This window comes from Siphateles boraxobius, unplaced genomic scaffold (genome assembly GCF_051911475.1).
Source record: "Siphateles boraxobius isolate OS27281-9 unplaced genomic scaffold, OSU_SipBor_1 8, whole genome shotgun sequence".
NCBI lineage: Eukaryota > Metazoa > Chordata > Actinopteri > Cypriniformes > Leuciscidae > Siphateles > Siphateles boraxobius.
The window spans coordinates 7,268,582-7,282,376 of record NW_027509208.1 but is presented as its reverse complement, the minus strand read 5'-3'; the positions used below and the strand labels follow the sequence as shown (position 1 = coordinate 7,282,376).

Sequence of the window (13,795 nt, the reverse complement as noted above, 5' to 3'; positions counted from 1 at the left end):
GCAAGTACAAAGGAGAGATGAGAAGCCAGAGAAGAAAGAGTCTGAATTCTGTGAAGTTCTCTCAGGGTGCTTAGCATTCCACATTGCGCACCTCCAGAGCTCAGAGAGCCAGCGTGACTCACTCTGGTGTGAAAGCACAGTGTGGCGAGGTGGGAGGATGACAACACAGTGCTTAGCAGAAGTGTCCTGAAGCTGGACCCCCCCCCCACCCCCCCTGCACACCAAACGCCCCCACTGCATGCGTATGCACACCAAAAATAATACTAAAGCACATCTTGTTTCTCTCTCTCTCCTCTCGTCTGTCCTAAGGACACATTGGTTTATTTCACTCAATGTAAGTTTTTGTTATGAGCAAATCAATGATTAAATGAGCCAATTGCATGGAAGTGTTTGGTTATGGCATGACAGGATTATCTAGGAAAGGAAAACTGAGCGGAGCTGAGGGCTGTTTTTCTCCTCTTTCGTAATCAGCTTGATCCCAGATTCCAAAACTCTGAATGCTGACAATGGAGAGGAAGAAAAAAAGATTAAATCTTGTTTAACTCAAAAGTGAGACTAATGACAATAGCAGGATTAAAGCAAAAAATGTGAGCCAAATGTGTTCTCATGTAATCTCCCAACTTTGGCAGTTCTTACATGATAACCATCATACGTTATCCAAGTTAGTCCTTCATTTTTTAAAACTTGATCATGTGTTTGTGTCCCTCATGCAACTAGTGATCTATTATAAATCAGCTCATACTTTTCATTAGAGACGCTAGAGCTCTTCCACTTGGCACTCTCTTAGAGACGACACATGGAGTCATCTGTGAGAACACACTGTGACACCTAAATAAATTTACTAAATAGCCTTACAAATGCGTCCTCTGCACACAGTGCACATTGTATAAATGGCAAGTACCAGAGCTAGGTATATACACATATACATGTGTATGTGTGTGCAAAAAACAGACTCAGCACTCCAACATTATTAATGAAGAAATCCTCTCGTTTTGTGAATAGATATGTATGCATGTGATGTATTGAAAATTCTGCATATCATTATTTACCCCCATGTTGTTCTGAACCTGTAAGACTTTCTTTCTTATAATACAATAGAAGATACAGTACAGACAACATAAATTGGTAACAAGCCGGTCTTTGACTTTAGTTAATGCATTAATTAACAATGACCAATTCATTTTTGCTGTAGCCTATTTATTAATCGTTTTGATCATCAATAAAAATACAAATTTTCATTGTTAGTTTGTTAGCTCAGGTAATATTAAATAATATAAAAAATTACAACTTTAATTTTAATAATCTATTAGTAAAACATTTCAAAAATATTTTTCATTGTTTTTAACTTACTAATGTGATTAACTAATGTTACCAATACATCATCTTTTGTTTTCATACAGAAGAAAGTATTTTATAGGGAATGTAGTTATTTGTTTACATTTGAGATTTTTTTATTTTGTAATATATTTGCAATTGTATCCATATACATGTGCGTGACTTGCTTACAAACATGAGCACATGGCATGACATTTGCTAATTAAATCAGTGCTCTCTCTGTCCAGACTTCACCCAGCTGCGTATGGAGAGATCTACTTTGCTACAAAGATGTACAAGCAGAATATTTTGTTTCAAAGTATTTTTGAAGGACACTTAACACCGCATACATATATATCGGTTCTAAAAGAAAACATAATGACCTTGATAAAATTGGGCAAAATAAATGACTTCATTATCAATACTTTACAACTGCTGAAGGATAGTTATGAGCAATTACATAAAACCACAAACACATTCTTATAACCAGTTGTCCCCCCCGTTTGTTTAACCTATGGTTTCATCATGAGCAACAACATTTCCGTTCATGGATTTTAGCTTTGCACAACTGCCTCCTAGTGTTGACTTGTTGTGTTGCACTTACGGAGATTTGTTAAGATCTCCAAAATCCTGAAATCACACAATTATTCTGTCTATATATCCAATGTAATTTAGTACCACAATTTCAATAAACAAAAACTTTTCATAATTAAATGTTTATTCGTAAATATTTGACCCCCGTAAACAGAATCACAACATTACAGTTTAATAAATAACCACATACGTATTTAAATTTCTCTAATTCTCTAATCTAAGTTCTCAGATAGCACAGGTAAACATATCAGCATTATTCAAGAGTTCGTTTAAATCAACATTAGTACAATACCACTAGAACATATAAATGCTTCAATAGTGTAATATATACATTGAATCATTAGCAATACAACCCATTTCATTGCATTGGGAATCACAACAGTTCATTCTGGATACATTTCATACAAGTTTGGATGGGTGAGATAAAAAATATTGTTTGGTGTGCTGTGATAAAAGTTAAACTTTTCAAGAATCCTTTATAGAGTAAAAGTTGAAACATTCCAACTATTCTAATCAGCTAAATAGTGATTATTAATAACAAAAAGAGCTTGATTTAATATTGGTATAAATACCACAGTAAATGATAATATGTTAGTACAATAACCTCAGATTAATGAGATAAAATCCCTTGCATTCATTTGCAATCACAGTGGACCAGAACTGGTAAGCAGCAAGTTTAGTGACAATGTTTTTACAGAAAGGAAGCTTATATTGTTACACTGACATGAGAAACTCTAGCTTCATCAATTCATCACTCAGGAATAAATGTATTACCTTGAAAGAGCATTCAATGAAGGTCAAGTAGGTGCATTCAAGGCTTTAAAGAATTTTATAGAAAGCCAGATCTGGAAATATTCACATGAAGTCCCATAGCATAACAAATGAATGAATATTACATGTTAACATGGATGTTTCAGCCACAAAACCATGATAAATAAAGCATCTTGTCAAGGCTTCCTCACACTTAAATAAACCTGTTCTTATATATATATATATATATATATATATATATATAAGATAACTTAAGAGTGACTGTTACTGAAGTGCCCTTTTGATCGCCTTTTTTAAACTGAAAAAATATTCAAAAATGTAAATGCAACATAAATATGGAAATCAACTGAAAAATGTCACTTCATGTCCTCAGCACCAGCAGGACTTATTGGTGTTGTCTCTACCATTAAACAATCCTTCCTGCTCTTCCAAAACAGCCAGATTTAACTCCTCATTCATGGATCCTCCCAACAAATCAAGATCCTTCTTATTGGCTTGTAAGACTAATTCAGCCAATCGGGTGAAAGACTGTAATAGAAGGACAAATGTTAACCCTAAATAGCTGCAGACAATAAAAATATGCAAACAAAATGATCAGATGGTTGCATGAACAACTTGTTTATGCCTTCTTCAAATATCTAAAAAAAAGAACAAAACCGATCAAATACAGAAATACTGAAAAGAAAAATGCATGCGGCCAGCATTGTACCTCTGTAATGTTGTGGTTGGTAAAGGCACTTGTCTCAAAAAAGTCCATTCCATAAGCCTTGGCAAGCTGGAGCAAAAAAGATGATTAAGATGTTTGAAGAGGTTTTGAAGATCTCACAAATGAGTAAATGTGGAATAAATGGCAGTATGAATGAAAGATCCAGTGAGGAAGTATTATTTATTTACCTTATCTCCCTGTTCTGTAGCTACTTGTCTCTTCTGTTCTTCATCAGACTTGTTCCCAACAAGTATCTTCTGCACCTTCTCAGGGGCGTACTGGACAGAACCAGAAGAGAGATGAAGCAGAAGCAGATGAACGGAGCAGAGCAGAAACAGATACATATGATATGAGACATAGAACTCATATAACAGGAGTGCACAGGTTTGAGTAAGATCAATTACCAGTATTGGTTTAGTACAGTTTGTGTATTGTGACTATTCATCCTGTTTTCTTTTGCACTCTTGTGGGATGGTGGCAATGTTTTTAAATATAAATCATACAGTTGGGTCCAAAACTCACAATTAAAATCTGAGATTCAAAGCCATATTTCAGTGTTTTATTTCAGATGATGATATATTGTAACATGAAAAAAGGCAAAACAGGTATGAAAAATATTAGTAATAAAAAATAAATAAATCTATAAATAAATAAGATATGCTTTAAACTCCAAAGCCTCACCTCATCTACATCACTGGCCCACTTCATGATGTGCTGGAATGAGCGCTCGCTTGTGATGTCATACACCAGAAAAATACCCTGTTGATACAGAATCAATCTGCGGTTATCAGTCAATTATCACACAATGGACATCTCTATTAGATCTGAATCATTCAGTAGGTCCCAATATGAGTAGTGAGATGTCTTCGTGGATGTGTGAAGGTCACCTGTGCTCTTCTGTAGTACTGCTTAGTGATGGTTTGATATCTCTCCTGACCTGCTGTGTCCCTGCAGACACAGAGACATCTGATTAGCTAAATCAATTGATCAAATACGGTTATATTATATTAGAGAAAAATAAAACATACCATATTTGTATTCGTACTTTAATGCCATCTATTTCTAAGGTCTTCATTTTGAAATCAACACCTGGAAAAGGAAAACATTTCATAATGATTTCAAACATTTTAAAATAAAATGAGCACTCAATCAATGCTCTCATGCAACCATTAATTATGCTGAACCATTCAAATCAGAGTTGAGTGAATGAAGAATAAGCAGAAATGGTGACAACCACAAGAGAGACTGTTCCTTTTGTTGGTGGGTTTGTTTTTTAGAAATATACTTAGCATTTAAGATATTTATTTAGGCCCATGACATCAATGGCAAGAAAATGTACAGGACAGAACTAAGAGTTGAAATAAGTATTCAGCTTACATGGGGGTGTTGTCTTATTGATATTTGACATTTAGATTTTTTTTTTTTTCAGATTTCTGTAATTTTATCAAACAGTTGACAAGACAAATTCTACAAAACAGAAAAAAAATATGAATCAAATCTATTGCTAATACTTCCTGTGCTATTGTTTTCTCACAAATATGATCTCACTTCCTGTAGGAAGGTGTCATTCAAGAACTGGCTTTTGTCAGTGTAATATTATAAGGGATATTAAAACGGCTAAAATAAAGTAAAGTGATATTAGAGATACAAGGATATAAAATACTTTTAAAACATTAAAAATAATAATTATTCTTAAAAAAAATAGTTTTGTTTGAAACATTTAAAACATAATGAATGACAACCTTGAATATTTCTTATTATCTCCTAATAATGATTTACAAGGTTAAAGTTACTTCTTGTTAGAAGCAAAAATGGCAACTTCTGCTCAAATGAAAGTATAGTGGAATGATTTATAATGTATCCCTCTGTTCAATGAGATTGTGATATAAACTCCTTAATATTATTCCCTTCATTAAAATGAAAAGTTTTATATTTTATCCAATTTATTTAGACACAAATGAAGTGAACATGAATGATGGGCTCTTGTAAAATAATAACAAGATCTTGAGCCCTGAAAGAAAACACCCCTCTTGTAAAGCTGAGAATTCTAAGAAAACAGCAATAACTGCAAAAACGCAGTAATCGAGTATCTGTCAAAGTCCACTGCAAGACCTTCCAGCTTCTGGAATAGTTGTTTCCACTCTCAAGAACATTTATGACTCCAAAACAACAGTAGTTGAGTGTCTCTTCTATTTTTAACGTGCCCTGACTGCAGTGTGAATAAAAAAGGACCAATTAATTCCTTTCTTTGTTGGATAGACAACTAAGATATCTTGTATAGAGGTCTTCATTTCTAACATGATTTTAGCTACGAGTTTGTTTCAATTTCAAAGGATTCAATGCAATGCCTGGAACCAGATGGCAGGCCATGCACAAGAAAAAGCAAGTACAAGAAATACTAAAATAAGACATGAGTATAAAGCCATTTTGAATGCAGTTTAATGCCATCTGCAGACCTTAATAGCCTCTGCTTTATCAAACCGCAGTAAAAAAAGTCGTGTTAGTGCCCTGAGCTGTCAAATAGGGACATAGAAAGGTCAGCACTACAGCCACTAAATTTGGTGGGCCTGGGGCAAAGGAAAATAATGAAACAGCGGCCTCTACCTTCCACTCATTCAGATTTACAGGCAGTGAAACGACAACTACACCGCTGTGAAATACTACAAAAATAAAAGAGAAACCAAACCAACAATTTTGCCTCACCTCAAGGTAACTGTAATTCTTCTTAAATATTAACATAAAACTAAGAAATGATTAGTATTTTATCTGGAAAATGTAAAAAATTATGCACTAGCATGAGATGAAGACGGCAGTTCTATCAGTAGCCTATTACAAGATGTGTTGTTTTACAGAGAGCGGGTCCACTCATGGGAGCGGCCATGTTGAATCACGATGCGTGGTCTATTTGTCGGTATATCGATACATAACAACTTCAGGTGCAAAACATACATTTTGTAATCGTTTAACCATTGTTAATCATGTAATATTTATTTATTAGGTTTAAAGTGTAATGTTGTTTAACATTATGTACTCTTTTGATAGAGTTTGCATCAGAATGACACGGCAAAAATTTTACTCAATTAGTCCCTACGTTTTTAAAGTATCCATGTTTTATTGTACTTAAGAACTTAAAAGTTTTCTAAGCTTTTGAAAACAAGAAGCAGTAGAGATTTTCTCATTTTAGTATTTTTGATGCAAAAACTTTGTGATGAAACCTGTCAAAAATCACAATTTATTAAAGTAAACCAATATCCTGAAACCTGTTACCTGAATGTTGTCAGCTAAAATTTTCAGCAGATGATTTAACAGTGGTTTAACATTTGAATAAAGTGTAATAGTCAAGACTAGTCATGAACCGTGTTAACAACTCAAATTCATCAATCTACAGTGATAGTTTTTTATAAAATCATATTACAATAGCTCAAAGTCACTTCAGGATAATATTTATAATTTTAAATATTTTAGATTTAAGTTGCACTTTTAAGTCTACATGAAATTGTAATAGAGTAAAAATTATTCTTTTTTACCTTTTAAATGTTACTGAGTAAAAATACAAGTATTCAGCAGTTTTAACAGGACTCAAGTAAAGTACAGATTCCCCATAGTAATACTTAAGTATTGTAGTGAAGTACTCTCACATATTTTATACTATTAGGTTTCTGAACACCAGAAAAATCAAGACAACTAAAGCAGACCTTCAGTTCAATCTAATGGCCATTCGACAGATGGTAATGAGTATTAAACTTGTCATAATGTGCCAGAGCTGTAACAATTAAATCATCTCTTTGACACATTCCTTCTGAGACCGTGGCTAATTGGAAATGGAAATGATTTGAACAAGACAACAGACAGATATGCTATGGTGATTAGCACGTACAAATTTAAACAAGTCCAATTTCTCTAGTGCTGACAGCATCGCAAACAATTGACTAGAGGAACCAATGAAATAGAAATGAAACTCATACCTCGTTTTGTTTTTCATCAAGCTAATCAATCAACAGCTGCTTTCTGTAGCAAGAACAATTCAAAATAACAGCATGTTGCCTCAAGGCAAATATATAACTGTTAAGAACTACAGTGCCTAGAATAAGTGAACACACCCATGCTAAAGTTGACTAAAAAGAGGAATAAAAAAAACATTTTTTGGAAATTGATCTTAATCCCTTAATTTAAAAAAAGAGGAAAAATCCAACCTTTAAGGACACCAATTTACTTTGTGAATGAATAATGTATCGTAAATAAATAAATGTTCTTCCTTAAAATACAGGTTGCATAAGTCAAGACACCAATATGTTAAATTCCCATAGAGGCAGGCAGATTTTTATTTTTAAAGGCCTGTTGTTTCATGGATCCAGGATACTATGCATCCTGATAAAGTTCCCTTGGCCTTTGGAATTAAAAAAGCCCCACATCATCACATTCCCTTCTCCATACCTAGAGATCGGCATGGGGCACTTTCCATAAGATCATCTCTCAATGCAAATCATACCAGCTATTAGGCTGACTTAAATAACACCATGCCGATCTCTAGGTATGGAGAAGGGAATGTGATGATGTGGGGCTTTTTTAATTCCAAAGGCCAAGGGAGCTTTATCATGATGCATAGTATCCTGGATACATGAAATAACTGGCCTTTAAAAATAAAAATCTGCCTGCCTCTATGGGAATTTAACATATTGGTGTCTTGACTTATGCAACCTGTATTTTAAGGAAGAACGTTTATTTATTTATGATACATTATTCATTCACAAAGAAAATTGGTTGGATTGGAAAAAAAAGTTGGATTTTTCCTCATTTTTTAAATTAAGGCATTAAGATCAATTTCCAAAAGATGATTTTTTTATTCTTCTTTTTAGTCAACTTTAGCATGGATGTGTTCACTTATGCTATCCACTGTATTAGCTAATGCTTCAAATTAACTTTCAGACCACACAGACATCTCTTCCACCGTGAATAATATTCCAGTACAGCGCGTAAGATCCTTGACAGCCGAGTACCATAATATATATGGGTCATAGCCTTGCGGACTAGTGCTTATTGAACCATGTTTTAGGGCGGGAGCCAGCCATCTCTCAGGACCAGTCAGACCAAAGCTTTTATCCAGCAGTTAAAGATTGTTCTGTATCACATCACTACTTAACAAAAAGAGATCAATCCCAGAATATTAAATAAACTCTAGCGGGACAGACAGCAGGCTGCAGGAATGAGTCAGGGCTTCTGATTCCTTATTGATTGGGGCGATATCATCATCAGGAATAGGAGGGTGTTATGAATATTATGTCTAATTTCAAGATTAAGCCACTTGATATTTTCTGCTCCCTTGGAACCACTGAGAGAGCTACACAACAGAGCATACCCTGAACCTTTGCAAAATAACAGCCTGACATTCACTCCGCATCTAATGAAGCATGGGATTTAATTGAGGGATAAAAATGTTGGTATGGGTTCAGCACCTCAAATGCTTCATTAAAATGAATAGTTCACATAAAAATGTGAATTCTGTCATCGTTTACTCATCCTCACATCTTTTGTAGAATTCAAAGTATGATGATAATATTTTCATTTTTGGACGAACTATCCTTTTAAACGTGGCAATGATGATCCAATAGAGAGCCCAAGTCCCTCCCCTCTGCTTCCGGCTCATGGGACCTTATTTCGGAAAAAATTTTTATGGTAGTCAATGGCGAGAGACAACTTATCTTTTTATTCCATCTGAACTGTGCCCTGAATTACACATATGATGTTTGTCAATTTAAAAGATAATTATGAAAGTCAAGAAAGTCACAGTTTGTCATAAAACAGAAGAGTAACGTTTAGTTTTATGTGAAAATCACTCAATTAACTACATCTCTCGTCTCGCACTATGTACGTCACCACTCTCGTGTGTGTGCAGTCTGGTACAAAACACACAGGCATGACGGCGTAACGTTATGATTATAACGTTAGGCCACGTCAACACGAAGCCAGAGCTTTCCCTATCCGATCTTTTTTTTCCTCGTTCTAAAAAAAAATTCCGTAAACACGGCGCCGTCTCAAGAAATATCTGCATACACACGAAACCACTGAAACCGACTCAAACCGATGTAGTATACATGCCAGACCAGTATGAGGCGCTGTATTTCTGACACAGATACACTAAATACAGAGAAGAAGACTTGCGCATAAACCTTTCGCGCTGCATACAATAATATTAGGAACAGTAGCTTCTTTTCTTTTTTACCAAGAACTTTATTGAACAATATGAAAAACCATAAATGGCCGCGTACAAAATAGGGATGAGTCACGATATTCGATTAGTTAGCAGACGCATAAAGCTTGCCACAAAGAACCGGCAAATAGCCTAATCATTATGAATGTTTCAAATATAGCAAGGAGACATTTTAATTGTTTATTAATAAACTAGTGTTTTCTGTGACGATGCTGACTCGCCACCTTCGCAGTAGGTGAAGGTGCCTATAGAGAGAAATGCGCACTTCATATATACGGATTATTAGAGTTGTCTGTTTCTTTTCGTTTTGAATTGTTTTGTTTAAAAGTAGACATTTCAAGCTTAGATATATTTCTGAGTTTCTGTTCATTTATGAGACAAGCTCCAGTTCACGTGCGATGCAAGTTATATCGCGTCGGCGCCTCAATGTCCTGATTATGGGCTATTGTCTGCTATATTTGCTTCTTATTTATTAAATCCAGGAAATTGTTTGATGAAACATTGATTAAAATTAAGATACAATTTATACAAAACGAAATTCACTTTAAAGAAAGGCTTTATACAAAACAAAACTTAATGAAGTGGTCAAAATGATGTGTCTCGATATTGCGCATCTTACTACTCACGCTGTTCACTTTTCATATAATCAACATAGGCCTATATGAAATGGAAAAAAATAACATAATATTTAAACATAAATATGAAACAAATTTTTCTTTAATGGCTAACATGTAGGCCTACAGTAGCCTACAGAGAAATTTAATGTCGGAGCGAACGCCGTGTCACCGGTGAGCATGAGGGGCAGAGGTGCCTTTTTTGAATAATAATAAAATAATTCCCGTCGAATATTATTTTTGCTTGAAATGCCCATCCCTACAAAATACGAAATGTCTTAATCAGACAAAATACAAGCATCATAGCATAAGAAAGAAATATAAAGAAATAAAATAAAAAATACATTAAAGTAGGCCTAAATAATAAATAAAGAAATAAAAGAGGCTCAGTAGCTTCTGAAGCATGAACTCAAGCAAGTAGTCGGAGTTGTTGTTACTGATTAAGCGCGTCTGACTAGTCGACACGCGGGGTGATGGCATCATCGTTTCACAAAATATACGGATTGGCCGTACACACGAAGACCCAAGGGTGTCGTTTTCAGATTTATCCACCCTGGGACCCGGTTTCAAAAAATAGCGGTTTCAGTCTCCCAAAACGCCGGATCTATCTGGACGAAACCCTGATCCGATAAAAAAATTTGTACGTATACTACTAAATGCGTCTCCGTGTGGACAGGGCCTTAGACTATAGAAAAAATGACAGACGTTAGCTTCAGTAAAGTTAGCTTCATTCATTGAGAGAAAAGGTAAGACGTCACATGCGCGCCTTTTAGGTTTGTAGTCTTTGTAATTACGTATTTTCACAGTCTTATACCTCAACAGTTTTACATCAAACTGCGACTTTCTTGACTTTAAAATGTATCTTTTAAATTGACAAACATCATATGTGTAATTCAGGGCACAATTCAAACGGGATCCAAATATTTGTTGTCTCTCGCCATTGACTACCATACAATATTTTTCCGAAATAAGGTCCCATGGTGGTCCACCGGAAGGGGAGGGACTTAGGCTCCCTATGCTCTTAAAGTTGGAATAAAATAAAAAAAAATTGCATAGAATTAAGTATACCCCTACACTTTTTCTTTTTTTTTTAAATCTGTTACACTCAAATGTCCATAACAATACTGAAGCAAACACCTGTCAAGACAAGATGTAAGACAACTCTTAAAGGGGCAGTTCACACAAAAATAACAGTTCAGTCATCATCTACTCACCCTCATGTCATTCCAAACCCATATGACTTTCTTCCCTCTGTGGAACACAAAATTAGATATTTAGCAAACTGTCCAAGCTACTCTTTTCCATACAATGAAATTGTATAGGGATAATTGCGGTCATCATTCACATTCAATGTATGGAAGAGAGCATTTTTTGCAAGATAACTACTTCCACGGTTTCCATGGTAGCAAAAAGAAAGTCATAAAGGTTTGGAAAGACATACTACACTATAAAAATCACTTATTAGTTTGCATGAATGAGAAAAATATGTTAGATTAAAATGTATTCATAATGGGTTTGAGGTCAAATTAATGGGCATTCTAATGACAATTTCACTTTATGCATATTAGAAATGTATATGAGAAAAATATAAAATTATGTACTTCTGGAAACTATAGTAATAAGCTGTTCAAATAAGCTGTTGTCAGGATGTAACTTCAGCACGCTGGGGAAAATGTTCTACTAAACCAAGCACTCACTGTTTAAGGTTTATAAAATACCTTTTTAAAACCAAATTTTGTTTTTCATAAAATCCAATCAACTAAAATAAAAAATGATCCCTACATAAAATTATCCTTTACAAATAAAATAATCCTTTCAGAGAAAATGGCGTTAGAGATTCCAATAAAAAACTTTACATATTTCACACAAACGAGATAAATACTTACAATTGAGTTAAACCTGAGTTAAATTTCCATTTCATATCAATACGAAGTACTTCCATAAAACAGTGTGAGTTGGAATGGCTGACAGGACACATTTATGCATCAATCTATTATATGCAATTACATACACCTGCACTTTCTGTCTCTTCACTGCCATTCATGCAACCTACGTATGATTTTATATTAATTTAGATTTAGTGAATTTCTATTAGACAATCTAAAGCAAACACTAGGCTATAGGTTTGTGACAGCAGTGTAAATATGCAACATTTTAAGACCACACACACACACACACACACACACACACACACACACACACACACACACACACACACATACATTCAAGCATTTAAGAAAGAACTAGAAAAGGTTGTGTAAATGCATCTCACTATGTGGTGTAATTCTCAACCCATTCTTGTCACGGCTCATAGACTATAATGGCCCTGCGCTGCATGGGTTTTCTTATCGGTATGTGTTGTTTGTTCTGCAACTCTTTCAACGAATGCATGAAAGTAACACTCTTACCGATGGTGGAAATGTGAGAGGGATGAAATTCATTGTCCGTGAATCTGCATAATAAACAGGTTTTGCCGACACCGGAGTCTCCGAGAAGCAGGAGTCTAAACAGCACATCATACTGTTTGGCCATGGTGTCTTGGTCAAAATTAAAGGAACTCAGCGTCGGGTTTCCATGTCCACCCTCTTCAAAGTATCATCTTCTCGCTTTCAATCGACCGGTCCGTGCCGAATGACTGTGTAGATAAAGCAGTAGGCTAGTCGATGTAAGCAGAAATCAGTCAGTAACGCTGCTGTCTGTGGTGGGTGCGGTGGGCTACAGTAGCTATGCTCTCTGTACGTTTCACCGACATCCTTCACACCTCAGGAAATGGGTGGAGATAACAGGCACACACACAGCATCATGCTTTTGATACTGATAAGTAAATTTACCTAGATTAAATTTGTATATACTAAGACTGCGTTCATAAAATACATTTAGCCTAATAGTTTACAACCTAAAATAAATAATATAAAATTGAGATATAACATTCAATCTGGAATATAAGCATTTCAGACCGTCATAAATTCATAGTGAATCCGTTTTTCTGTTGACAGCCAAAAATATATTGACCACGTCAAAGGAGTAAATCTACATGGGGACAACGGCTTGTTATAATTAGCGATGCTCGATGTATGACCTCATAGTTCTTTAGAGTCGATTCTTTTTAGATGAATCAACTGAATCAGTTCACAAAACAGGAATGAACAATTCGTTCACGATTCGGAATGAATCAACAACCAGTCATTCTTGAGTCACTTTAACCGATAACCATGGCTCAGTCCGAATTCGCATACTATATAATAAATAGTAAATAGTACATTTACTAATTAGTATATTACCTAAATAGTTTTCGAAACTAGACTCTATTTTTTAGACACATTCGACATAGAGTTGGCTTATATGTAGAATTTTATTAAAACGTGCAAACTTGTTTTCAGCCAGAAGATGTAAATTAATTTTGGTATTGTGTAAATATAAGTTATATATAGGACTCTAAATTCCTGTTTGTATATGAGCTGAATCATGGTCAATAATTAGCAATATGTGCATATGTATTACTTTCAACGGTTTGGGCATATAATATGCCAAACAATGATTTAAAAAAAAACAAAATTTCCACAAAAAAAAAGGAACAAAATGGTACTG

At 34.8% G+C, this 13,795-nt stretch overlaps 1 protein-coding gene across 2 annotated transcripts; it reads right to left on the bottom strand.

Annotated features, from left to right (window-relative positions):
* Window positions 1-1,180: 1,180 nt before the first annotated feature.
* On the bottom strand, window positions 1,181-13,231 carry rab15 (RAB15, member RAS oncogene family). 2 transcript variants are annotated; one of them, XM_077219721.1, is made up of 8 exons: window positions 12,616-12,739; window positions 11,422-11,458; window positions 4,414-4,474; window positions 4,273-4,333; window positions 4,067-4,144; window positions 3,574-3,663; window positions 3,389-3,454; window positions 2,987-3,207 (listed from the first exon to the last, which is right to left on the bottom strand). In XM_077219721.1, exons 3-8 carry the CDS (start codon window positions 4,458-4,460, stop codon window positions 3,049-3,051), a joined length of 501 nt encoding a protein of 166 aa, XP_077075836.1. In that variant the 5' UTR covers window positions 4,461-4,474; window positions 11,422-11,458; window positions 12,616-12,739; the 3' UTR covers window positions 2,987-3,048. The 2 variants fall into 2 exon arrangements, with proteins under 2 accessions (XP_077075835.1, XP_077075836.1); XM_077219720.1 differs by lacking the exon at window positions 11,422-11,458 and having other exon boundaries at window positions 1,181-3,207; window positions 12,616-13,231.
* Window positions 13,232-13,795: the final 564 nt, after the last annotated feature.

Bases quoted from the DNA above. Each gene is read 5' to 3' on its own strand.
- rab15 (XM_077219720.1), bottom strand. From the start codon at position 12,739: ATGGCCAAACAGTATGATGTGCTGTTTAGACTCCTGCTTCTCGGAGAC. The intron at 4,145-4,272 runs GTGACCTTCACA...CTGTATCAACAG, and splicing joins AGTACTACAGAAGAGCACAG to GGTATTTTTCTGGTGTATGA. The intron at 3,455-3,573 runs GTAAATAAATAA...TTTTTGCTCCAG, and splicing joins CTACAGAACAGGGAGATAAG to CTTGCCAAGGCTTATGGAAT.